At 40.0% G+C, this 27032-nt stretch overlaps 2 protein-coding genes across 10 annotated transcripts; one reads left to right on the forward strand and one right to left on the reverse strand.

Annotated features, from left to right (window-relative positions):
- Window positions 1-612: 612 nt before the first annotated feature.
- On the forward strand, window positions 613-23407 carry agfg1a (ArfGAP with FG repeats 1a). Of its 9 annotated transcripts, none has more exons than XM_080888722.1 (14): window positions 613-991; window positions 6956-7049; window positions 8873-8988; window positions 9791-9956; window positions 10756-10918; window positions 11919-12038; window positions 13070-13141; window positions 14497-14712; window positions 15746-15932; window positions 16085-16164; window positions 16600-16704; window positions 19024-19206; window positions 19461-19555; window positions 23269-23407. In XM_080888722.1, the coding sequence occupies exons 1-14, from the start codon at window positions 825-827 to the stop codon at window positions 23326-23328; spliced, it is 1824 nt and encodes a 607-aa protein (XP_080744848.1). In that variant the 5' UTR covers window positions 613-824; the 3' UTR covers window positions 23329-23407. The 9 variants fall into 9 exon arrangements, with proteins under 9 accessions (XP_080744848.1, XP_080744850.1, XP_080744851.1 ...); XM_080888724.1 differs by having other exon boundaries at window positions 614-991; window positions 13070-13102; XM_080888723.1 differs by having other exon boundaries at window positions 615-991; window positions 19024-19176.
- On the reverse strand, window positions 23268-26722 carry LOC308400771 (thiamine transporter 2-like; the record flags this gene model as incomplete). Its single annotated transcript, XM_080888732.1, has 7 exons — window positions 23268-24445; window positions 24537-24678; window positions 24827-25019; window positions 25139-25217; window positions 25466-25946; window positions 26026-26261; window positions 26576-26722. 7 exons carry the CDS (start codon window positions 26720-26722, stop codon window positions 24296-24298), a joined length of 1428 nt encoding a protein of 475 aa, XP_080744858.1. The 3' UTR covers window positions 23268-24295.
- Between the last annotated feature and the right edge of the window lie 310 nt (window positions 26723-27032).

A 27032-nucleotide genomic window follows, 5' to 3' on the forward strand; every position in this document is an offset into this window, starting at 1 on the left:
TGAAACAAATAATCAAGCATTGCGTTTAAGGAATTTTACGTATCTTTTAATACTTGACGTATTTCATTAATTTTTTTTCATATAGTGACGCAGTGCATTTTTAATGACTTGATTAACGTTGGGTCTAGTTACAATCTTGTAGTAACCAATACCGCACAGTGGCGCTGTTGCGTTAAAGAAAGAATAGTGGCGCTCTTTGCGCTGTCTGGAGCACAACCAAAGAGCTGTCCCGTTAGAAACAAGATGATGCTCTTTGTTTCAGTTTGCGTTGTGGCCCGCTGCAATTCTTCAGACAAGTCACCGAGCGTACTGTCTGCTTCTATGTACACGTCAAAATTTGAACTGAAGATAAAGTAACTCACATAGCCGCTAACTGCCACAATCTTTAAATTGTGTTGTTGATGCCGTTAAAATGCCTGCAGCGTGCAGCGCATACGACACAGTTAATGCCAACTTAAATAAAATTAGATTAAAAATAATAGCCTCCATCTGTAGTGGATATCTTTGACTGTGATGAGTTTAATGGGCTCACGTTTGGCCTTGAGTCATGAAGACTCGCTGTGGCTGCATAACGGGATTTAAGCGAAGGCGGAAGTAGATGGCAGCATAGCTCTTGTCCCGTTAGCTAGCGCCAGGTCCATCGCCTGAAAACTCCTTGTTCGAGGAGACGCGAGGCCGCCCTGACAACAGACCCACCTAGCGATTCACTCTGTCTTTACGAGTCGACAACCATTAAAAAGAAGAAAGCACAGCTCTTTTAGTTTTAGCTAGCTAGCTTTCCGTCTCTCACGGTTTTATTCAACCCCCGCTATAGATTCTTTACCATGGCGGCGAGTGCGAAGAGAAAACAGGAGGAGAAACACCTGAAGATGCTGAGAGAAATGACGAGTTTGCCTCCCAACAGAAAGTGCTTTGACTGCGACCAGCGAGGCCCGACCTACGCCAACATGACTGTGGGTTCCTTCGTCTGTACCTCCTGCTCTGGCATCCTGTAAGTATTAAGTTGCACAGTGACCTTAGCTTAGACATGGCGCACACGATATTAATGCGCTTCGGCTACACGGGGTAAACCCAGCCAGTTAGTCAAATAGTAGCACTAGCTACCGTCAGATGGGGAACTAGAAAAGACGGAGGTAGTGTGAGTTTAGCTGTTTTGACATTGCAGTGTGGTGCGTTGGGCGGGGTGCATAGAGGTGTCAGGCGAGCGCACCAACCAGCCGAGATGCTAGCTAACGTTAGCATCCAGTGTTAGCAAGTGAACTTATCTGACACTTGCAAGCTAGGTCCACAGATAAGCCAGCTGCTGCTGCTTCCAGCTGCCGGTAACGTTAGGAAGCACCACCTAGTAACTGAGCCGGTCCGCCCTGTGGAGCCATATGTTTGAGTCACTTAACCGCATTTTCGCTGCAAACGTGATGGTCGACACTTGGCAGAGCGAAAGTCGTGTTATCTTAAGGCGCGACTGAGATAAATGTAAAATCTGTTATCAATTGTGCGAAGTTCACTCATCTATTTTGTGTTTTCGAATTATTTATCCTCTGGCATAACATCGCAGCTCGAATTAGAGCTGACAACGCAGTTGATCAAAAGCTTTTTTTCTCTCCGTGTATCTGCAGTTTACCTCCTACGACGGCTCTGAAGCCCATGCATTTACAAGCATTGTAGTTTCATTGTAGCAGAGTGGAGGGTTTTATTTGTAATTTTTTTTAATTAAAATCTTTGTGCAGTTGTGTGATAAGCATTTTTTTTTAGCTTGGGATTAGTGGAGCACTCCGCTTCTTCTTATTTTGCCACACATACGTCTCAGCTCAGCTGTCATATTTCCTTCTTGCATGTTGTATGATGCTGGATACATTCAGAAAGAAAATGGTTTAATGCAATAATAACAAATCACTTCGTCACTCAGTTTTACATCAGTTTAGTGGTAAATGGGGCAAAAGATGTACAACATGGAGGAAGTGTTTCCCTCTCACTGCCCGTGTTGCACTAATCATTCTCAATACTCTGCAGTAATCGACCTTTCAGACTGCACTGACATGTAGTTCACTGAGAAACAACACACACATGAAATGCTAAAATAAATTATAAGTGCTATCACCATCACCCATAAAGACACAAATACTTGAATTAGATCTGCATACACCTTTTATACAGATCACCTTGCCATTTTCTGTTCATGAATAATTATCATTCTAAAAATGTTGTAGGTAAAAGGTAAGGTTTTTATTGCTTAGTAAATGCCCACTGACCAGGTTTGAGTTAATGTAGCTTAGCTTTGGTGAGCATTAGATAAATTACATGCTGGCTGATACTTTCCCTTTGTTTACCGCCACCAGTGGGTGTTTCTGTGGGGACGCCGCTGTGTATTTCCCATGTGCTTGCCCTATTGCTTTAAATCCTGTAATAAGAGCTAATTAAGTTCATTTTTTTTAGCTTGAGATCTCTGTTCTAAACCTTATATCCTTTCTTTTTTGTCTTTCTCGCTGACTTTTGGTTAGATAAAGGTCACATTCAAGGAAAATCTTTCTGTTGGAAGAGTGTGGGGCTGAAAGCATAGATGTCTGTATGATATGCGCAGGAAGCTTGATCTGATTTTTAGGTTCAGGAAGTGGTGTGGCCCCACTGTGCTGCTACATCAGCAGCATGTGATGTTGTGTATGTGAGCAACAGGAAGTGGCTGTGAGGTCACGTTGGAATTATGAGTAGTTAAAATTCATGCGCAGACTTGATAATTTCAATCACTGTCTTGGCTTATTATGCCAATTTTCTGAATAACCATCGTGTTTTCTTTATTTTGTCCAAATAAACCAAAGCAAACTCATCCAACATTACAGGTGGCTTTTTAATTCCTTTTTCTTTTAAGATTAACACTGTTGACTTTCTCTGGAGTGATGGAGAGTTCACAACAACTTACTTCTTAATAACCTTCTTCCTCCCGTAGCTGTAGTTGTTTAAAGGGTGGGGTTGGAATTTGCTATATAAACACATTCCTCATGATGGTGGAGCCTTTCCCAGGAGGAACGCCAATCGATGTCTTACTAGAGATTTGCTCATGACGGGAAGTAACCCCACTTGACCTATGTGTTCCTGAGTAATCAGAGTTGGGAAGGTGTCACAGACACCAAATGTGCTGATACATGATCTGATCAATGGCTAGTTACCAGAAATGACTCTAATATAACCCTGACATTTGATTTCTCAACAATGGTGTGGAATCTGTGAAACAGGGATGGGGTGACTAAATTAGTGAGTCACTAAATTAGGAATGGGTATTTTCTGTTGTATGAGACGCTTAATAACAGTACTGTTAAAAGACTAAAATATCGTTTTTTGCAGGGATCTAAAGCAGTGAAATGAAGTGTGTGGACTTTCCTCTCTTTGGAGACTTTGTGTTGCCAGTTTCTCTTACCCTGAGGCAGTTGCAGTATGCAAATGAGCCGAGTTCCCATCTCTGAACTAGTGCAATAGGGACTAGTTCATGATTATTTTACAGTGCAATATGTGGTACTGTTCTCTGACACGTTGTGATAAAAGCAGTTCCTTTATACTGTGCAGCTACTGATTGTTACTGCAATTTAATTCTCCTGAAAAAGTCACCTTAATATAAATTTTAAAATTTATAGAAGTAACAAAAATGACATTTTCAGAATTAGAACTCCTCAATGGGACCACACTGCTAAGACGTTGATATAATATTTAGACCTCAAGGGCTCTGGAAACCTCTCCCTCTATCTGACCTAGTTTAATCTTCGTAAGACTAGAATTTGGTCACTTATCTTCCTCAGGGAGCTGGAAAAACTTATCCAGTTTAAAAACAATTCGTTTTTTGTTTTTGTCCGTTCCTCTCTACCCCGCAGTGCAGTATCAGGGGACCATTTTAGTTTTTAATACTCTGTTTTAGGGATTTGTAATGTCCTTCTACTTTAGTGTGACGTGGTTCTGCTGTGATTGGTCCGTGTGTATATTTTTGTAAGCCTAACACAAAGCACTAGTAAATGATTAAAAACTAAAAGTGCACTGCTTAAACATTAGTCATGTACGTGGCAGTCTCAGCATTTGTATGAAGGGAAAGCAAAACCCCCACACATTTTCATGCAATCTTTTCCACATTGACATAAAATTATGTTATTTCTTTTAGATCATTATGTTCTTAAATGTGAACCGACAGGTCTTTTGGGTGTTCACAAACAGCACGAATTAGCTAAACTGTAGCTTCTGTACTCTGTACCAGATAGCAGTGAATGTTTTTTTTGATTAAAGTCAATCCACTGACTGACGGATGTATTGAGAAAAAGGTTTAATGACAACAAGTTCTGTTAGAGGTAACAGCAGTGAATAATTTAACAGGCCCGTCTAGTATTTCAATGCCTTCAGCATCTGACTGCTCTGTGTATAACATCGTGTTTGTAAGCCACAGAAAGTTGATCCTGTTCACCTGGATGTAGCGTTTTCAGTGGCAGAAACATTTCGTCACTTATCCAAGTGACTTCTTCAGTTTGTAAACTTCATACAAAACTTTTCTTGTTATAAAGATGCAGGGGAAACATGCAAAACTCTTGGTAGTTCTTGTAGATGATAAAGCAGGAGTTCAAGTATTTAAAAACACTTGAATTAAGAGTTCTTTGTATATTATCCACAATCAAAAAACTAACTTTGCTTTAATTGTGTGTTCCTAAATGTTAATACCATGTCATTATGTCTCTGTAGCATGTTACTGTGTTTGAGATTAAAACTGAGGTTGATAAAAGCTGTTTTAATCATTTATATCTGTCCACCATACCTGTAAATACGTCTATTGTATAATGGGGCTTTGAGTGCTGTCGGAATGCTTCCTTTAACACATCTGTGTTATGGCTGATTAAATCCACTATCCATGTCCATAAGCGAGTGTATCTGTTGTGCTCCTGACATGCTGATGGCTGCAAAGGGAAACGGAAGGAAAAGATGCCTGTGGCCACTGTTGGCACAGTGTAATGGCTATCCTAATGATATTTGCTGATGATGGCTGTTTGAGTTTACTCACTGCTCACTAGGGCTGCCACGATTTGTCGACTAGTCACGATTACGTCGACTATCAAAATCGTCGACGACTGATTTAATAGTCGACGCGTCGTTTGAAGCTTTGTAAGATCACAAAAGACGCAGGAATAAGTGGCAGGATTTAAGAGTGTAATAACGGACTGAAACAGAAGATGGCAGCATTGCATGTACAAGGATGTCAGCTACCGTTAAACCCCGAAGAAGAAGAAGAAGCAGCTGTGTCCCAGAATTCATAGCGCGGCCCAGCGCAGTTTCCAACAATGGCGGCAGCTGGTTAGTTTTAATGTTACTCTTATTATTCTTTCTGGGTCACAAAATAAACGTTTAACATATTTTCAGGCGAGAATGTAGCTGTGTAAACCTCAAATATCTGCTCAGTTTATCAGGACACCACATATTTTCAAAAGCGCTCCGACGTTTTCGGAGACATCTGTTACCCACTAGCTCGTTAGCGAGCCGGGGGCTAGGCTCACTAGCGCCGTGAGAACACCGGACTCCCCGCAAATCGTTTTCAAACCCACCGCTGTCTTTCGCTACTCAGGTTAAATATATATGAGTCACTTAGATAACTTAAAATGTTATTGTTTGGCTTTTTTTTTAGTATTTTATTTGTTCCTGAGTAAATCAGTTTGTCTGAGATTAAAGTTATAGTTTTTACACAGCTGAATAAACGTCAAGCAGACAACTGATTATCAGAAGTGTGAGATGCTCCAGAATATACTCCAGTGTCCTGTTATATTTTAGATAGCAAGGAGTTTATTAAACTTCACCGAAACAATCCGCAAATTTCATTAAAATTTAATAAACTATCATCTTGTCTTTATTTTTAGTTAGCACAGACCTTAAACACTTAAAGCTGTAAGCTAATGATAGTTATATAAGAGCAGATGCTGCTGGTGCAATAAGCTGTAGTATTGCATCCAATGGATGATGATCTGATTAGTCAACTAATCGCAAAAATAATCGGTGACTAGTCGACTATCAAAATAATCGTTTGTGGCAGCCCTACTGCTCACCACTTTCTCTGCTTTTAAAGGCATTTGAAGTTGCAGTCCAATTTATAATTTTAGTTACTTTCTGAAGACTGGTTAACAGCAAAGGTTAATGTAAGCAACTAGAAGCACAGATCCTTTTTTATAGAATTGAAGATTTATTTATTTATTTCAATATGTTTTATGTGTTGACAAGTACTTTTGTTAACTCGCAGTTAAAGTGGTCTTCACGCATGGTAAATGTTCTGTGGTCACCTTCTCACAAAAACAGGTGGTGACCGTGCCAGTCAGCACAACATCAGTTTTCACCTGTAAGCGATTCGAGGAAAACGTGCTCAGACAATCAGGCCTGGAGCTTAATAATAGACAAATGATTGCTCTTTTCAACTCCTACCATAACCAGGCATTTTTAATTTGGGCCATTGTGGCATTGACTGTGTGACCTTCTAAGGAAAGTGAGCCAGGCTTGTGTGGTCTAATGGGTGTTACTCCATAATTGAAGTTTCTATATTAAGGAAGATTGTTCATTCTTTTAATGTTTGGACAGTCTCAGTTCAGTCAGTGTAAGTGAAGAGAGTTTCACCCACTTCCTCTGGTTATTGTACTCCCTTTCTTTTTCTGTCAGTATGTCTCTCTGTCATTATTTGTCTCTTTCATTTCTCTCTATAATCATGACTTCTTATCCTCAGTTACTCACTTGTCCTAAGTCTCTCTCTCTCTCTCTCTCTCCCCCACACACACACACACACACACCCCCACACACACACACACACACACACACACACACACACACCAGCAACCATTCAGCTTTCAGCTAATTAAATGGTCCCGTCCTGAGAGGTGGGCTCTGGAGTGTATCAAGATGAGGTTTTCATGTATGTTGTCTTCAAATTAAATTGACCCTTGTTTCTATTTTTCCATAGACGAGGACTGAATCCACCCCACAGAGTCAAGTCCATCTCCATGACAACCTTCACGCAACAGGAAATAGAGTTCTTACAGAAACATGGCAATGAGGTAGGAACGGCAATTCGGCCCTGTCAATTAATAAAGTTAGAAATTAAGCCCGAGGTCAACCTTCCCACTGCTTTCCTTTCTGACTAGTTAGATTAGCTTTTGGTTGAGCCATCATTGTTTGTCCTTCTCTATTCAATATTTAATAGACAGGTTGGCATAAAGTCAGCCTCTAAAAATCTTGAAATGGGCTGTGTCTGTTGTGAAAGTTCTGCTTTTAGTGTTTGTATTTAAGTAGCCTGTTGCACATATGCTTGATAAGGCAATTTAGGCACGCTTGAAATTCATGCGGACTATTATCATTTTACTGCGGTAGAAAGTTTTATAAAACAAACTCTAGATTAAAAAGTGCATGCTACTTTCCGACAACAAAAATTGTTGTAAGGCAAATGTTTTGTCAGTTTAATACAGGTGTTGTGTCACACTTTTATTGAATAGACAGGTCAAGAATTTCATGCATTATACTGGCACCTATTTACTTATGAGAAGTATAAACAATCGACCAGTTGCACTGTGCAAAATACCGAAGGGACGAGATATTTCGAGTAAACAGAGTACGAAATAGTGCAGTGCCACCCACGAAGGACAGTCTATTAAAGGATGTGGCAAAGTGGCATGGAAAGCAGACATGAAGGAGACTCAAGGTTGGAGCTGATGCATATACGCTTGAAGGCTGGTCTATAAATACTGCCTGTAAGTTACCTTTCTGTCTTCATAGAGCGCACTTGACAAACACTGAGCCGAAGGAGGATTTAATTTATGTGGCTGGTGGCTTACCCAACTAAAGTCTATATGGGAAATAATGTTATAAACTGTTGGTCATAAATTGGTGCCCAGTCCCAGTGTTTTCCTGTTTAAAGCAGTGTTTTTCTCACAAAGTATTTATTTTGACAACACCTAGATAATATTAATAGCTGCCCAAGTATAGTTGGTAACTCATATCAGCACAGAGTTTTTGTTTTGTTTGTTTTTATTATGTTTTATCCAGGAGAACAATGCCATCCACAACTGATCTACTTCTAGACATCCTGAAAGTCCAGTTGTGACTATTCAGCTCGCACCAGCCGTCCCCATGTCATTGTTTCTCTTTCTTTTTGGCTCATTTGCCGGGTTGTCATTGTGGTGGTCCTTAATAATGATGCACCGCCCCAAGGCTCATCCTGAAGTTAGACCTACTACAGCTTTACTGTCTTGAACTGTATGATGACCGGGAGTCTTCTGGTTCCCCCAGAGAGCCACTACCGTGCTGTTATAATGAGGTCACTGTGTCTGGAAACAGAAATAAGACCACTGCAGTCTAAGATGCATAAAATATATTATTTTGCAATTTATTTAAGGCAATATGTACACCAAACATGTTTGTTCTCCAATATTTTTACAGAAAAATAAAGTGGATCTTTTGGAATAGCTTGTTTTGGAAAGTCCTGAACTTGAGCAAACTAAAATGGAATAGCCTAAAGCACGTGGTCCACGTGAAGAATTCCACCCTCATCCCAGAGTCAAATGTGTTCAAAGCATGGGATAAAATTCCACCACTCCAATGTGGAATTTTATCCCAAGACAGAAATGCTTTTTTGTACTTATTGCTGCAAAGGTTCACACCAGGGCAGAGGTTCGCAACCCCTTTATCTGTCAGAGGGGGTTTTCTGTTTTGTTTTTTCTTTACTCTGCAACTTTATCTTACATGTGGCTTGTCTTTTTATTTGCTTGTCTATTTTTCCTTTATTGGAACAATTTCATTACTAATAATGACTGATGGCAAAGCTCTGTGCGTGTGTGTGCCGTTTCCTCCAAAAATCCCTTTCTCTAACTCTGTGTGTTCTCAGGTTTGTAAACAGATCTGGCTTGGTCTTTATGATGACAGAACCTCTTCAGTACCAGACTTCAGAGAACCACAGAAAGTCAAGGAGTTCCTACAAGATAAATATGAGAAAAAGAGATGGTATGTCAGTATCATAAGCTTGCTGAGAAAAGATCTTTGTCAGTGTGCATTGTGCAAAGGGGTTTTTTTTGTTTTTCTCCCTCTCTCTCTGGCTTGGAATGTTTCACATGTGCCTCATAGCAGTTAGCCTCTAGCAAGCCACCAAATACCCCTCTTGAGATGTACAGAATCTAGGTCATTACAGTAAAGCTGCTCTATATGCAAGACTTAATTGCTCCATGAAGTTATAGGCTTTAATCAACTGAAATATGTATGAGCTTTTTCTAGATGTTCTAGAGCTTCTTTTTTGACTCTGAATAAAATTGTCATTGGTGTTTGTGAAATAAGAACTAGCCAAATGATTACTGTTTTAAGTTTAAAAGTTAGTCACTGATTGTCGCTGATCACTCAGTGATTTAAAAGATAAAAGAAAACAACCAACAAACTGTGATGCATCTTTAACGGCTTCTTGTAAGATTTTTATTTATCCTCTGCATTTTGTTATGACAAATTTGATACACCCAAAGTGTGAATTGGGTAAGCATGGATGTTGTTACAAAACATCAACTCATCCATCTAGTGTTTAGTCTGAAATATGATCAAAATGAGAGCAATGACTAGTGCATGTTTGAACATGCTAGGTTTGCTGCAGACAGGCATTCACGTGGTCTGCTCTGTTGTGCGCACACACAACTTGTAGTGTCTCACTCTTATAAATGGTAGTTTAAAACTAACACTATTTATTTATTTATTTTTTATTTATTTTTTATTTTATTTATTTATTTTAGTGTAAGTAATGCATAAATTGTTGATTGCTTCCAAGGTACGTGCCTCCTGAGCAGGCCAAGGTAGTGGCGTCAGTCCATGCCTCCATCTCTGGCTCCTCAAACAGCAGCACCAGCAGCACCCCAGAGGTTAGACCACTCAAGTCCCTGCTGGGGGAGTCTGCACCGTCTCTACACCTCAACAAGCACACCCCACCAAATCAGGTGAGACTTGCATAGTGTACACACATGCACACAAGTCATCATATGATTAACACATATGTTGGACAGCATAAACCGGTTCTTGTTCAGTGTGCCATATATGCCACATCTAGCAGGGTTGAGGTGAAAATATGTAGTTGTTACTACATATTCTCCCCTCAGGTTGGTCTTTACAATGGTGTGAATATTTACGCTGTTACACTTTCAGCTTTGAACTGGGTTATCAATCGACAGTTAACACTCAGCATTGTTGCCGATGTTAAAATGAAACCTTATGATGGGCTTTAGCGGAAACGATGCTACCAGTTGATGACCTTGTTTACTTTGCTGAATGCTCTGTGGTTCAACACTACCACAGTTACTTAGTAATCCATTTACACACACATCCCTAAATGCTTTACTGACATGTTTACATTGGACTTAATTTGCTAAGTGATTTGCTAATTAAAAAGTATCTCATAGATACAAAGAAAATAACGACTCTTCGCACAAATGCAATGACAGATTTATTGACAACAGGTGCAGTCCAGGATTAGACTGTGAATTGTTTCACAGCAGTATTAAGAAGCCATGTCTTTAAAGACAAAAGCATATTCATCTTGTTTATGATAAATGACCAAATTTGCCCACTGAGATAAGGTTCATCTTTCATCGCTAATGAGACAGTGTCACCACAGTCTGTTTTTTCACGTGGCCTATTATCTCCTCTTTATTAATTTGCATGAAGGCTGTTTAGGAGCTCATTTATACCGGTTTAGTTATTTATTAAATTTTTTTCAAATGCATCTCTTGTCGTCACCAGTCTCCTGTAGTGAGCCGTGGACAAACCCAGCAGCAGCAGCTCCATGACAAGAAATATGACCTCCTCAGTGACTTGGGTGGTGACATCTTTGCTGCCCCGCCCAACATGAATGCAGGCGCCAGCTCCAGTTTTGCTAACTTTGCACACTTCAACAGCCACACAAGTAAGCAACAGACCAATAACACTCATGTTTTTGTTAGTTGCAGTAAGTAATGTAGTTACCACTTTAAAACACTTGTAGGCAAGGTTTGCTTCAACCAGTGTTTTCAAGTTTCACTATTGAAATGTGCATGGCATAGCGTAGCCAGCAAGTTGTCTCTGATGGAGATCCCAACTAGAGTTGGTTAAACTGCCTTTTCAAGAAGGTCACACCAGTATCTCATTTCCCTGGGCATGTACAATGTACATGAAGATAGAAGTCCTCAGCACATATAATCCACAATAAACAACAAAAAAAGCCCCAATTACCAATCTCTTACCAATAAATAACTGCGTTTATAGATATTGGATGTGGGGTGGGCACTTCTCCAGAGGTGGTGTATTTACTACATTAGATGGGATCAGGATGCCACCAGTTTGGAGAAGATGTGAATTTGCTATACATCAGGAGTCATGATGTGCTCTTGGATTGTATCAAAATATATTATAAAATTGCATCAGACAGACAAATTGCCATGGTTACTAGTACTTGTAACATGTGGCTGTTAGCATTTGCTTTCAATTGAGGATAATGTCCTCTCATTTCTCCCTCAGAGCCTTTAAGATTCATCCTTAATGCAAGAACTAAAGTGGCGTTAACACACCTAACAAACATGCACACAGGTGTGTTAAAATTAATGATGTGTGTAGTGCTAAGCACACAAGTCCTGCTTTATATTTGGGTGTGCACATGAAGGACTCTTGGGTGTTACTGGGAAATAGTGAATGTCGAGGTATATAAGCTGCTACGCATTTTAAGTTGCACTGCTCTACTACTCTGATTATTCCTCACATTTAACACATCACCCATTGTATTTTATTAGTAGTGTTTAACCCATTGTATTTGTTTTGCAGTCATTCATGTCTTTGGATATTGTATGCATTCATTCATTAATCCATTTTTTCCCCTCACTTTTTTTTTCCTCCATCTGTTTGTCTGTACAACACCTCTACACAACTTCAAGTGGCACAGAATACCAAAGGAGAGGCAGACTTTGCTAATTTTGATGCATTCGGGAACACTTCTGGGTCGACAGGTGGTTTTCCCTCTGCACCCCAAGCACCATTTCAACCCCCAAATACAGGTAGAGCAAGCTGGTTTTACTGGACAAATAACACAACTAAGTCAATAACACAGAGGAACAGGTTTGCTTTATGTACACAGGCAGACATGTAAAAATTTACATAGACAAATAATTTAGTCACACACACACCTCAATGGTAGTCAAAATTTCTCTCACATCATCATTTGTTGGTTTATTTAAACTGTTGTATCACCTCTGTTCCCAAACCTTTACATATGTGTAGTGTTCATTCATTTTTTTGTTCAAATGTAAACATTTCTTTACACCAGAGAGTTGTACGGTTTTCAGATGATCCTGTTTAAAAGAGAGTAAAAGAGACTAAGACGTGAAGTACTGTGTTCAGGAGATTATCCACTGTACCTCACTAGAGACATTTACTGTAAACTTTGCTTTGGGCATACACAAGCTTCATACAGCTTAGCCACATGTCTGAGAAACTAACATTGTTGCGTACTTTTGAGGTTCTAAATTAATGCTGGTGTTGTGCAATAGATGAGCGCTAATCAATACATGCGTTGTTAGCCAAAGCTTTTTCTCTCTCTCTCTCTCCTACAGTGTTTCAAAAATACATTGGCAGCTTATTGACACATCCTCTGGCTTATTTTCAGCACTTTGACTCATAAGTCACATACTCTTATTTGAACAGTAGTTACTGCCACAAACTTCACTTCCTGTCAGGAAAATGTTGTACTACAGTGCCCTCTGCTGGAGGTGCATATTGACTCTGTGTGAAGCGGCCTCCTTAGTGTTTATTTTTATTGGAAACATTTTTAAGTGGCTTTCTCACAGATACTGACTGCCTTGCACTGTCTGCCTTCAGCTGTCAAATCTGTCTTACTTGTTTTTTGTTTTGGGTTTTTTTTTTTTTTTTTTTTTTTTAATCCTTTGCTTTAGCAGTATTTGATTTGCTTTGATTTAGCACTTCATAATGTTTACCTCTGGGTTACCTGACATCTTTTCTTTGATTTCTCTGCCATCTTACATTGCTCATTACCCCATTTCTGCCTCCCTCTTTGATTTGTGGCTGCAAGCGTTCACTGTGCTCTCATCCAGCCGCAGTATGGGTGAGTTTGCCACTGCTCTGCCTCTCCAGTGTTCACACAGTAAGTCTCTCTGCGCTTGCCCTCATAACAGCTTTCACTCTCTCACCCATCTTGTATGTGTAGTCATTGTGATCCCAATCCTCTCTGTGTGTGTGTGTGTCTCACTGTGTTGTTTTTTGTTTGTTTTTTTTGGTCCATTTATACTAAAATTAACAGCTGATAAAGCTCAGTGGTTAAACATAAGTCTACTAATCTTTGATTGTTGCAATGATTAATATGACCTACTGTGCAAAATAGACCAAAGTGTATAAAAATCCAACAAGGCAACATGAAAAGAGATGATAAGAGGAGATGCATATTTTCCCCTCAAGCAATAATAATATTTTTTTTAATGTGCTTAGCCTCTAGATTTTTATGCAAAAATTACTTCTACAAAAGCTTTTACCCTAGAATCTATTTTTTGTAAACTGTAATGTGGGATGCCTTTAAACTCGGACTCCTTTAGTGTCCCTGACCTAAAACTCATTAAATAACCAATATTTCATAGAAAGCAGTGAACTGCTGATTAAAATGCAGCGGTATCGGTGTCATTACTAAAAATTGCCTTCTCTCCCCCTTAGGGTCACAACAACTGTGCTGCGTCCCAGTTAGCTCTGATTGTTTTACCGCGGTGTCCAAAATAATTTATTATTCTGTGTTTGCTTTTAATGGGCTCCATACAAATCTGCTCTTCATGTGCTGCAATTTGGAAATTACTGCTCTGTAGCAAAACCTCAATTTTTCTCTGTAATATGCAGGAATGTGTGAACTGAGGGTTTCCAAGCATTGACATGGCGTGTTGAATTAGTTGCATAAAGATGTCCAGAGTGATTATTTTGCAGTCTGTTGCAGAAAATAGGTAAACATTAAGAGATTAATGTTTCGTTTTGCTCTAACACGTTTAGACCTGCTTGAGTGTGATCGTGTTGATATTACAGCGCTCAGTAAAATCTGCAGGGTTGTTGGCATATTAAAGAGATTTTTTTGGGAGATAGCAACTTGTTTTCTATCTCTCAGTGAATACATTTTGATGAGTTTTGTCTTTAACTTCCTTTCTCCACAGTATCGTGGTGAAGTCGGAAGTATTGGAGTTACACAAGAAAATTGCTGCCCTGCACATGCTCAGCCTCTAACACATATAAGTGCTAATTGTGTGTGCTCTTTTGGTTCATAGGCTAATGAAAAGCCAGCATAGTGCAGTGTAACAAAGGACAGATGTTGCTATCTATCCTTTAGAAGGTGTCCCTTTACCAGCCTGACTCCCAAGTTTACCCTTCATGCACCTTCTTCTCTCCCTCTCCAACCTGTTTTGTTGTTTCTCAAAACCAACAATTACAGTCCCCCTTATGACTCTTTAATCTCTCTCTTTCATACAGGTAGCGCCTCAGGGGGACTAGCAAATGCCAGTTTTGCAAATTTTGAGAACTTCCCCAAATCGTGTAGTGCTGACTTTGGATCCTTCAGTTCCTCCTCCCAGAGTAACTCCACAGGAGCTGGCAGAGACGTTGTACAGAGTACTAACATTTCTGCCGATAAATACGCAGCCCTGGCTGACCTGGATAACATATTTAGCTCTGCCAAAACAGAGCCAGGTAAACCCTTCATGCCTAGCCTGTTTCATAGATGTCCATTGTAGGGCTAGAGAATGACTGAAAAACAAAAATACAAACTGAAAACTAGGTTTAATTAGGCGCATAGATTTAAGTCCCTATAAGTTTTCTTCTCCTGGCAGGGATAGGCAGTCTCTAAAAAAGGGCTGGTTTACATTTTCTAGCAATTTATACTTGCAGTAGAGGTCAGAAGTTTACATACACTCATCTTGGGCATGAATGTCAAGGTAATTTTGGGCTTTTAGACTAATGACTTAAAAAAAATTGCACACGTTTTAATTCGTTTGGGAGGTTATCTAATTCATTTAGGATCAAAATCATAAATATGGACTCAAATATATGCGTACATTCACTTAAATCTTTTAATAAGCAGTGCTAAAGGTTCTATAATCTTTTAACTTGACAAGGCCAAAACCTTTTAACTTCTCGTTACTGATGATTGACTGTAACTGGTAGTTTCTGGCCTCTTTGCCAGCATAAAAAGAATTTGTTTGAGAGCAGCCATTGAATTGACCAATACTCGTATCTTCACTGACTTCCTTGGACTTTGAACAATCCTGCTTCTTAGAACAATGACAAAGAAATGCTCAAAATCCCCAAATTGCCAGGACATTAATTCTTACAGGGAATGTAAACTTCTGATCACGATTGTCTATACCTCAATGTTACTGAACCAGCTGCAAAAAGGCAACTGGACATGACTGAAATGCCTCCTCACTTCTGTGAATGCTATACATCTAGGTTTGACTGAAGCATTTTAATACCACATTATTAGAAGTTTGGTGTTTGAGTATCTGTGAATTGTACTGAGCTGGTTTTTCTCATATAAATATGTATTTTTGGCCTAGAAAATATACACTTCCTAATGACCTAACATTTATTCCCTATTAATTTCAGTAGGTTCAGTATGGCAGCTATCTCCGGACCTCTTTGAAAGTTTAACAGCATTTTCTTCTGCATTAAGTGAACTGAGGTAAATTGAACCTGGCTTTCCTTTTATGTACTTCTATTCTAGGAGGTGGTATTCCTGGTGGGGTGAGCTCAGCAGCAGCAGCAGCAGCAGCAGCAGCAGGAGTGGGTGGTTTGCCTCAGAAACAGCCAGCAGGTGGAGACCGCTATGCTGCTCTAGCTGAGCTTGATACAGTCTTCAGCACCTCAGCACCTGCCACCATTGTTTACAATACCACCAGCACCTCACAAGGGTAAGAGACTGCACAAACCAACATAAATCAGACAAATCTTTTTTCTTCATTCTGATGATCAGTGTTCCAGAATACAGTTAGGAAAAGGCCACCGAGTACCTTTCTTTTTGCATCCTTTCCTAAACTTATGTGCTAACGGTGTGTCACTACAGGAGTGTGTTTGGCTCAGAGACGGGGGTGTCAACAGCACAAATACAGCAGGCTGTGCCCAGCATGGCTCAGGGTTTTGGAGGTAAGTGAACTTAAACACGTCTCTGATTTGTTATGGTAACAATGTTCACAAAATTGACACGGTTGTTAGTAATTGTTCATGTTTTACATTTCTAAATAATTTTAGAGTGAGGTTGAGGAAACTGAGACAATCACCGAGAGATTTGGCAGTTTCATTTTGTACAACTTGCGTACTTAAATGATGATTCTTAAAGCATCATAACTTTATCATAACTTAAAACTTAATTTGGCAAGAATCAGCCTAGTATGGTCAAGAATTTATTTTTGTTTCATTAACATTAGTTAATTAGTTTGTTGTGATGTATAAAGGACATTGACGTGGAACTGTCAAAACACCCTCTATAAGCTATCTTTAAAAAAGAAAAATGTTTAATGTATTCTTCTGCTTAGGACTTCATGCTAATTAATGTTAATTTGATGCTGTTTTTCCCATCAGCACACCCAACCAATCCATTTGTAGCTCCTGGTGTTGTCCCAGCAGCAGCTCCAACCAACCCATTCCAGTGCAATGGCAGAGCAGCAACTGTTGCAGCTGCAGCAGGTTTGTTTTTGTTGGCTGTGTCTGTGTGTGTTTTGAGAATCACCTTACTCACTTAACACCCTGCTTACTCACTTAGTTTAGTAGTTCAGTTTAACAGTGTGTATAGAAATTAAATGCACTTGTTCAGTCATAAAGTTAGTGTATTAAAAGCTGTCTTTTTTTGCACATTGGAAGTGGCAACCTTTGCCTGTGCTACCTCAGAAGTGATTATATCTCTGACAGTGCCAAACACAGAAAAAGCAACAGGAAAGTGGAGGAGGGCAAAAAGATTGAAAACTACAATTCACTATGGAACTGGTTAGCAAGAGAAGTGTTGCCATTTACTGGTGTGCAGAGATTGATTTTAAAAATAAATCGGTATGGTGAAGAATTTTTAGATTCAGTTGTCTGTCTTATTGTCCTTGGCGTGCTGGACAGGCTTGATGAGGGTTCTTCATTGGCATGGGTATCCTCCCACCTTTGGTAGGTTTGTTTGTGCTAACTGCTTCCCCTTTGCTCTCATGTGCTTTGCTCTGCCAGTGAATGATTTTAGCTGTCACTGAGGAAAATCTCGAAAGACGTAAACACGGCACCACTGAAATAGCCCAATAATCCAGTTACCATTTCATCACAGAGGAACAGAGTGAAGCTGAATGAGAAATGACTAATAACGATAGGTTTGAGGATGGATTCATGTTTCCCAAATATCTGTGGTTTCTGCAGCATGGTCCTCTTCTCGGTTAAAGAATTAAAGGAGAAATATTAAACTTTATTGTTCATTAAACGAAAACTTACACCCTGAGTTATTAATCACGCTAATTACCAGATATGCTTCATTCAATGAATGAATGAAGCCTGTATCACTTTATCAGCTGTAAACTGTGTGTGTGTGTGTGTGTGGGTGTTTTCTTTTGTTTTTCTTAAATCGCTGATAGAATTGCTTGGTTTTTAGCTGGCTGTCTGACACATTTTGATCCCAGCTGTTGCTCCTGTGTGTTCACCAGAGATCAGACACTGCCACTAAACTTACTGATAGGGATGGGTATCGTTTAGGTTTTATCCGATACCGGTGCCAAACCGGTACTTTTGAAACGGTGCTGATGCTTAAATGGTGCTCAAACCGGTGCTTAAAGAATGGAGAACACAAAATTGGTCAAATCTCTCATGTTCAGCTGTTTGTTTTTTTGTTTTGTTTTGTTTTGTAAAAAGATAACAGTGTTAGCCTTTTCTGCAGCTATAGGGCATATATGGTATCACTCTTGGCTGGAAGCAGTGCTTAAACAATGGGAAAAAAACACAAACTTTGTCCAAAACCTCTCATGTTTAACTGTTTTCCACTTTTTCTTTGGTCATTTTAGCCTTTTTGGCCAGAGTGAAGGGAGTATCTGCCATCAAACAAGAAGACAGCTGCATGTAACTACGACGTGTTGTTAGTTCACCTTACATGCATTAATTTACACACCAACAACATTAAGCTACTCACGCAGAGCAGAACAGCTGCTACTGTCATCATCATCCTCATCATTTCTGCTACACTGGCAGGGCTAGGGGCCAGGACTCTCCTCTTCGGGTTTTTGGGGGATGTTGCTAACTCCGGGTCCGATAACAGGCAACCCACCCGCAGTAGATGCGCTCGATGTGAGGTCTCGCAGCAAGCTATCAAATACAGCGCATTTCTCGGCGTTTAAAAAAACACTATACGTCGCCAGGTGTTTCATCAGATTTGAGATGTTACCTCCTTTGACAGTATCACAGTATCAGCTTAAAGCACTTGTTGCAGGCTGCTGAGTTTGCATATTTTGCTGTGAAGTACAGCCAGACTTTTGACCGCTTCGCCTTGGGCATTTTTACTCTGTAGCTCTGCTCTAAAATAACGTATGTACCTGGACCCGCCTACTATCCTTGGAAACGTAAAATGATTGGCTAGAATTCAAAGTGTATCACATCTCAGGAAAAAAAGCACCGAAATAAAGCACCGAAATGTGCGCTGCTTTTTGGTCTGGTTACTACCGTTTATGTCAGAACCGGTGCCATCATGGCACCGGATACCGGTACCCATCCCTACTTACTGATGTCTGATTCTGACTCCCTCTTTTCTTTTTTCTACAGCTTGTGTGCAGACACTCTTATTGCATGTGTTTAAATTAGCCAAATAAAAAATGAAACAAAACTGAGATTCTGACAATCCCAGCACGACACACAATACTGAATTGTAGACGTTTTTGCCCAAAACGAGTCACACTGGGTTACAGAATCGCAGCAATAGATCAAACCAAATTTTGCCTATTATGTGTTGAGCTTTTGTTGGTTCCTAAATGTTGCTGTTCTGCTATTTTGCAGCACCATTTGGCACAGGCTCCATGAGTATGCCAGCTGGATTTGGGAATACTGCAGCCTTCAACCTCCCCACCAGCTTTAGTGGAACGTTCCAGCAACCCTTTCCTGGTCAGGCTCCCTTCCCTCAGCCTCCCGCCTATCCCCAGCAACCCAACGGTGTGTGTCATGTAGACAATAATGGCTATGGTGAGATTTGAGCTGTAGTTGTCAAGTGGTCGTCTATAAAATTTTTCTTCATGTAATATTTGGTTCACTCAATTAACCCTGACGGAAGAGGTCTTATTTGATTTGGTAATATTATTATTATTATTATTGATATTATTGTTTTAATTATATTTATAGCTATATGAAAATAATATAGAGCAAGCTAGATAGATAAATGAGAGAGAGAGAGATCCATGTCCATCATGTAACACTTGAAATCACATTATGTCTTTCAGGTGGAGGATTTCCAGCCTTCGGCCAGGCCAAGTCTGTTGCAACTCCTTTTGGGCAGGCAATGGCAGGACCTATGGTCTCTAGCAACCCTTTTCTGGTTAGTCTGGTGGCTATGTGCTATAGTCTCCTGGATCAGTACTGTGCAAAAATCTTAACTCATCTTTCATTTCTTACAGTGGCTTGTATTCGGCCCCCACAAACATGAATCAATTTTATTGGAATTCCACATGAAAGACCAATACAAAGTGGTGTACACGTGAGAAGTGGAACAAAAATCATACATGATTCCAAACATTTTTCACAAATAAATAACTGAAAAGTGGGGTGTGCGTAAATATTCAGCCCCCTGAGTCAACACTTTGTAGAACCACATTTTGCTGCAATTACATCAGCCGGTCTTTTAGGGTATGTCTCTACCAGCTTTGCATATCTAGAGACTGAAATCCTTGCCCATTCTTCTTTGAAAAACAGCTCCAGCTCAGTCAGATTAGATGGACAGCGTTTGTGAACAGCAGTTTTCAGATCTTGCCAGAGGTTCTCGATTGGATTTAGACCTGGACTTTGGGCCGTTCTAACACATGGATATGTTTTGTTTTAGACCATTCCATTGTTGCCCCCCAAAGGGGGCTGAATAATTACACACACCCCACTTTGCAGTTATTTATTTGTAAAAAATGTTTGGAATCATGTATGATTTTTGTTCCACTTCTCACGTGTACACCACTTTGTATTGGTCTTTCATGTGGAATTCCAATAAAATTTATTAATGTTTGTGGCTGTAATGTGACAAAATGTGGGAAAGTTCAAGGGGGCCGAATACTTTTGCAAGCCACTGTAATATCTTGCATCTAAGCAGCTGGGCATTTTCAGTTCAGTTCTTGTGCCTGAACATTTTCAGATGTTTGTTTAAGCCACTTGACCTGTCAATCATTCAAGTATAAAAAAGGTGACTAACTCAATGCATGACCCAGTGTTTCTACACATAGCAGACAACTTGGAAATGAACCAGAACAGATTATTTAGTTGAAAAATGCCAATAAAAACATAGTTTGATAGACATAAAATGGTATGTGTTAGGACAAAAACATAAATAAAGTTTTTTTCTTTCTTTTTTTTTTTAAAATCCAACAAGAGCTGACACAAGACATGAGAGCTGACCCTCATCATTTGACGCTTCAGTTGATCCATCAGAAATAGTCTTAGTGGAAGGGTGGCCGACAAGAAGCCATTCTTCAGGAAGCAGTATGTTCAAAAAACGTCAGGAGAGGGTTCCACTGTGTATACAGACATCTGTAAGACACTGTGGAGACTGGAGCCTACCCCGGCTACCTGTGAGAGGCAGCCAGGCTTTTACAGGGCTAACATGGAGAGACAACCATTCACACTCACACCAATAACTCATGCAAACATGGGGAGAATATGCAAACTCCACACTAGAGCTGGGCAATATGAGATTTTTTCATATCACGATATGTTTTTTTCATTTCAGGCGATAACGATATCTATCACGATATAAGCCAAATAACTATATTTGTAAGATTTAAATGTGCCGTTGCTCACAAGTAAAATGTGAAATAATCAGCAGCTTGTTTTTATTTAAATATTTATTTCCCATAATAAGTTCAACAGGGTAGATGTACTTAACTCATTCACTGCCATTGACGTCTATAGCCGTCAATTGCAGTGAATGAGTCAATGGGTTTAACTCATTCACTGCCAATGGCTGGCAGTGAATGAGTTAAGGAACATGAGACTTTTTCAGATAAATAAAGGCAAATATTGCAAACTACACAAAAGGCAGCCACTAAAGCGTTTAAGTTTCAAAATAGAACAAACAAAACAGACTAAATTGTCAATTCCACTTAGAAACAAAATATTAATTCTAAAAATAAATCTTAGTTTGTTTTACAGAAGAACAGACAAAACTGACTAACTTTTGTCAATATCAAATAAACTGAGAACTAAAAGGAAATTCTCAATCTCTCCTTGTTGTATAGCTGAGCTTTTCAAACAGTTTTAACAGTTACTTTAGTCTGACAAAAGCCGAATGATGAATTAGCGCTTCCAGTCAGAGACTGAGGCTACGTCCACACGTACACGGGTATCTTTGAAAACGGAGATTTTCCGTTTTCGTTTTAAAAAATAATCCCGTCCACACATAAAGGCAGAAATGAAGGAAAACGCTGCTATGAACATGCCAAAGCAGCAGGTGGCGCTAGATTCCTAACCGTGCAGAAATGTTGGCCAATCAGAAGTCTAGAAGCCTCGGTGGGAAAAAGTAAACAAAGCTGCGGCATAGAAGCAGAACCGAGTCGTATGTGTGGACGGACAGTAACTGTGTGTATATGTAAGCATTTAAACACTGCAGAGAGTAGAATTAACAGTATTGTAGAAATTCATTTCACCGAAACAATAACGTGGCGCACAGTGTGACGCATGCACCAGTTTATTGTATTTCCAGACTTGCTTTCGGCACAATTTACAGTGCACGCTGCTCTGTTTTTGTCAGACTTGAAATAGCCGAAATACCTTCACACTACGGAACTTCTATGGCTCTTCCGTTCGACAGTCTCTCCGGCATTGGAACCATCATCTGTTTTCTCTTCGGTCACGCTCGGTTGATTTTTCTAGTCGGCACACTCATTTCCTCCATTACGCGCTGGCTCCATTACCCGCTGGCTGCTTGGCTGCTTCCCAAACAAACACACGTGCGGCTTGGCACTTGTGCTGTACGTAACAAGTCACGCGACGTGATGCTGCGGCTGTGATTGGTTCGGCTCTGCGCTACTTAATTTGGATTGGCTGACCCTTTTTTTTTTTTTTTTTTTTTTTTTTTTTGAGGACAAGAGCGGCGAGGTCTATCGCGATAGCTTAATTTCTCTATCGAGTCAAAGTTATATCGCGATACATATCGTTATCGTTCTATCGCCCAGCTCTACTCCACACAGATAGTGGAGTCGAACTCAGGACCTTCTGAACCACTTTGCTGCTATATTTGTCACCATGACAATGATCCTAAACACACTGCCAAAAGCAAATCTGAATGGAAAACCACGCAGTGGAACACTATCAGTCATGGATTGGCCTCCTCAGAGCCCGGGCCATAACATTATTGAAGTAGTGTGGAATCATCTTGACAGAAAAAAGAACAAAAGTCAGCTGACATCCAAAGAAGAGCTTTGAATGTCCTTCAAGAAGCCTGGAGAACTATTCCTCATGACTAGTTAACGTAATTACTAGAGAGCTGCCAAAGAGGGTTTAGTCTGTGTTGAAGAATAAAGGTGGTGATACAAAATTTTGACTTTGGTATATTAGAACCTGTACAAACAGTTGTTGACTCATGCTGTATTTTCCTGTGTGTCACAGGAAAAGTGTTTCACATTTGAATAACCTCCTGCACCTGTTGATAAGATAGATAAGATAAAGCTTTATTAGTCCCACACATGGGAAATTTGTTGTGTCACAGCAGAAAGTAGACAGTGCAAAGTTAGAACAACACAAATGAAAGAAAAAAGGTATAGGAGAAGATAAAAAGAATAAAAAAACTATATGCAATAGAATAAAATACTACGAGGTGGCTTGAGACTTTTGCACAGCACTTTTGATCTGTGTTTAACACAAAAATAAATTAAGAGACTTCAGTTCTTTGTGTAGATTTTATTGTGAGGGATGGCTTTGGTTTTTGTTTTTTGAATAACCAGCCCATTGCTCTGGTGAACAGCCATATAGCTAGCATACTTTCTTCTCAGTTAACACTGGACAAGAACCTTAGTACACAGTCTAAATGCGTGCTTCCCTTTTTCGTTCTAGGGTGCGGGTCCACCTGCGCAGTATCCAGCTGGAGGCTCTTCCACAAACCCCTTCTTATAGCGGTCCATCATGTCAGCTGCACTACAGGGTCAACAACTGGCACGCTTGCACCTATTGCACTGTTTTTGTTTCACAAGTAGCTTTAAAAACACAATGTTTGTAAGAATTTGTATTTTCTATCGCGGTTTGTCATAAATGGAACATTATGCGACACAGTCGTGCTGACACTGTCGAAGGCTACAAAACAGTGATGGTGTGTGCAGAGGGGGAGGTCGATGCCCTCCCCTTTATTTAACCTGTGAACTAGCCTGGCCTCTACTGAGCCACAATGTATAATCGAACTGGTTGAAAACTAAGTTATTGCATACAGTATATCCCATTCATTATGCTGCAATTCTGTACATTTTTTTTTCTTTTAGGAAATTAGCTCTTTGTGCATATCAGTATTTGTATCTAACACACAGAATTTGCTAAGACAGAACTGTTGCTTTGAAAAGCTAATGGGTACTGCCAGTTACTGTATTTGTAAAGAACCAAACTATTTGTGCAGGACCCTTTTAGATAAACTGTTCTCACTAAGGAAATGAATATATTCTGTTGTCAAGGTGGGGTTAGGGTTAGGAGGAGGACTGAATGCTACATCAGGGATGGGTGGGGTGGGGGGCTCGTTTCTCTGTTGTCTCCGCCCTGCTGACAGAGTTGCAACACTTCAAATGACAGTCAGAAGAAATGGCTGATGAACTGAAAACCACTTACTTGCATTGGGTATTAAAAAAGTTTAAGTTAAGGTGTAAATATATACAGTATATATATTAAAATGAATTTTAAGTAAAAAGAAACGACCAAAGCATTCATTTATATGGATGTGTGAAACATTCTTTTATTGTTTTTGTACAAAAAAATGATTTCTATTCATCATGTTGAAGTAAGTAATTTAAAGACTTTTTTTCTGCTACTTATGAACTAATGTGAGGTCAATTTAGGGATGGGAAACCATAAGTGATACACTATAACGCTCTATACGTGTTCAGAATCTGTGTTCTTCGCTGCCTGGAGTTTCATCTTTGTCTGGAGGAATTGTCTCTTTTCTGCTTCTTTGTGCTCTCCAAATACTGAACAGACCCCGAAGTAAAAAAACAACAGAGATAACCAAGAAGTAGCTGGAATACACGGTGAACTGCAAAGAAGAGTACATGTTTAAAAGGTTAATGACGCTAATGGACAAATAAACAGTGCTGCTGTACATATTTTGTGATCTGATGGCTTACCTGGGGAATGATGGCCAGGCCTAGCCCTCTACTGTCAACTACAACAGACGTGATAATCGTCTGTAGAGCCAGTGCTCCAAAGGTATTTGCCCCAAAGACTAGTGCATATCTTTCCATTGAGAGATCAGCTGCAATCTGATACCTGCAAGCATAGAATTTGTCTTAATCTAAAGGTTGGGGAGGGTTTTTTTATTTTTTTATTTTTTTTAGCTTTTTTGCTCTTATATCTGCAATAAAAATCAAACTAAACTGTGGTAAAGTATAACCCTGATGTGACTTGACACTCTTACATTGCTATAGTTATCAGCATCATGTACAGTGACTTGAAAACGACGTAACCGCTGTAGCAGACCCAAATGTTGCCAGTGAAAGTCATGAGGAACAGTGAAGCTGCACTCAGTCCAGAGAAACCACCCAGGGCCAGCTCTCCCCACTGCTCCCATCTTACCTCAGTAAAGCCTATCCCGTAGGCAGTGGCTGCACCTGGAAAGCATGTACACGTGGGATAAGACAAATTAGGACAGCTGATTAGGTACTGAGAAATCTTATGTGTCTTCCATTTGATTTAGGGAGGGGGGGAAATGCCATCTAATGTTGCTTACTTAAGAGGTTTGAGACTGCCTCCACGCCTCCGTTGTAAATGCTGAAGTTCTGAGAAGGCTGCACATGCTCCCACAGCACCTGCGCAGTATGGTGTGGGTATCATTAGGTTGTTCAAGGATATGTGTGTGTTTAATTATTTCTGTTTAAAATATATATCTAAAATGCCTTTTGTTAACACAAGAGAAGGCTTCAGCAACTACAAGGCACTACTTGTTCACTGCAGGTAAACCCATCGTAAAGCAGCCCCCAGTAGCAATTTGGATTGCTGCAGTGATTCAGATGCTTTTACAGCTCACATTTTTGTTTATGCTGCCTTCATAACTGACCTGCACATAGTTGACAGTCTGGTTATACCCACAGGTAGCCATTGCCCACCACACAGACCAGTAGAGCAGCTGTCTAGAGGAATAGCAGTGGCGGAAATCCCTCCACAGCTGGAGGAGGACTTGGCCGCAACTCTGCGTAACGATAGATTCCTCAAGCTTCTCAGCATCAGGCTCTCCTTCTCCACTCTCCATTTCACCTCCTCCATTTTCCAGTGATGCATTTATTGTGTTTGACTGTTCTGCTGCAGTCTGTCTCCCACGTCTTTGATGAAAGAACATGCTCTTCTGTGGCATTGGCAAGAAGAAGGAAGTGAGGAGAGCGATGGCAGTGAGAACCAGAGTGAACACCAGGATGTTGTTGTATGACATGAGGTCGAAGCTGACAAGCAGCTGACCCAACACGGAGCCCACTGTATACCCCAGGAGCTGGACACTGCGGCTGTAAGAGGTGGCCTTCCGGTATCTCTTCAAATCTATTACACTGTAATAAAGAGCATAATAATGTCAAGTCTCCCATGAGCAATGCTAAAAATCCAAATCTGTGAGATGTACTACATGACCTGTAAATGTAGGAGAAGTAGGCTATGTCGCTGGCTGTCACGACTCCGTAAAAGAACTGCGTAGCCTGCATGGCTGGCACACTTGCTGTCCACAGCAGCAGTGCTGTGGTGATGAAGAGCATAACACACTGAAACACCACTACAGGCATGTAACGCAGCCAGTCAGTGAGAAGGAACACCGGCACTAGTACGGACAGATAGGAGTATGTCCACACTGGGAAAATTTGATTGTTGACCTGTCAGGGAAAAACTCATCAAAGGCAGGAAATGCATGACTTTATAGCAAATGATTAAAGGTTTCAGAATCTTGATTGGATTTCTATCACTTAGATTTTTTATTTTTATCTTTTTAAAGATGCCGGTTATCTCTCTGCTATGAATCACCAGCTTGTGTGTGCATGTGTGTGTGATTATTTGTAATTGCAGCATGTACAAAAGAGAAAGTTACCAACTTTTTCACCATAAGGACCGAAAAACTGAAAATAATTTCTTTTCTAAGTCTGTTTTGATTGAATTACACTATAGCCTTTCTAGCATATGTCATATATACCTGCTCAGTTGTCAGATTCTTATCCGGTCCTGTCAAAAATGGGATGAGAAAAGGCTCCAGTGGTTTAACTGTGCTGAAGAATCCATAAATGCAAAGCAGAATAGTGGGATACTTCCAGTCTGATCTCCACTTCTTCACTGCCTCCATGTTGGCTTTCCTGTTTCATGTGTGAGTGTGTGATGGGGGAAAAATACCTCACAACTCTCTAGGCATTTTGTTAATCAGCAACCTGGTCAAAGAGCAACACAATCTTGGTGACACTCGAGCACAAGCTGAGATAAAACTTTGATAAATTAAACAGGTAAGCGCCCAAAACTCTGGACTTTAATACCAATCAGAAGTAACTGTTTTATTGTGTTGTTTGTCTTCCTGTCTGGGTTGCAGATAGCAAAAATACACAACACATAAATGTTTGCTTTTCAGTGTATAAACGTTTAATGTTACAGTTTGTAGTGTT

The sequence above is a fragment of the Rhamphochromis sp. 'chilingali' genome (assembly GCF_963969265.1).
Source record: "Rhamphochromis sp. 'chilingali' genome assembly, chromosome: 8".
NCBI lineage: Eukaryota > Metazoa > Chordata > Actinopteri > Cichliformes > Cichlidae > Rhamphochromis > Rhamphochromis sp. 'chilingali'.

What these genes read in the sequence shown, in the direction of transcription:
- agfg1a (XM_080888722.1), top strand. Translation starts at nt 825, where the DNA reads ATGGCGGCGAGTGCGAAGAGAAAACAGGAGGAGAAACACCTGAAGATG. An exon ending in ACCTCCTGCTCTGGCATCCT is followed by an intron (nt 992 to 6,955) that starts GTAAGTATTAAG and finishes ATTTTTCCATAG; the next exon opens with ACGAGGACTGAATCCACCCC. An exon ending in AAATATGAGAAAAAGAGATG is followed by an intron (nt 8,989 to 9,790) that starts GTATGTCAGTAT and finishes ATTGCTTCCAAG; the next exon opens with GTACGTGCCTCCTGAGCAGG.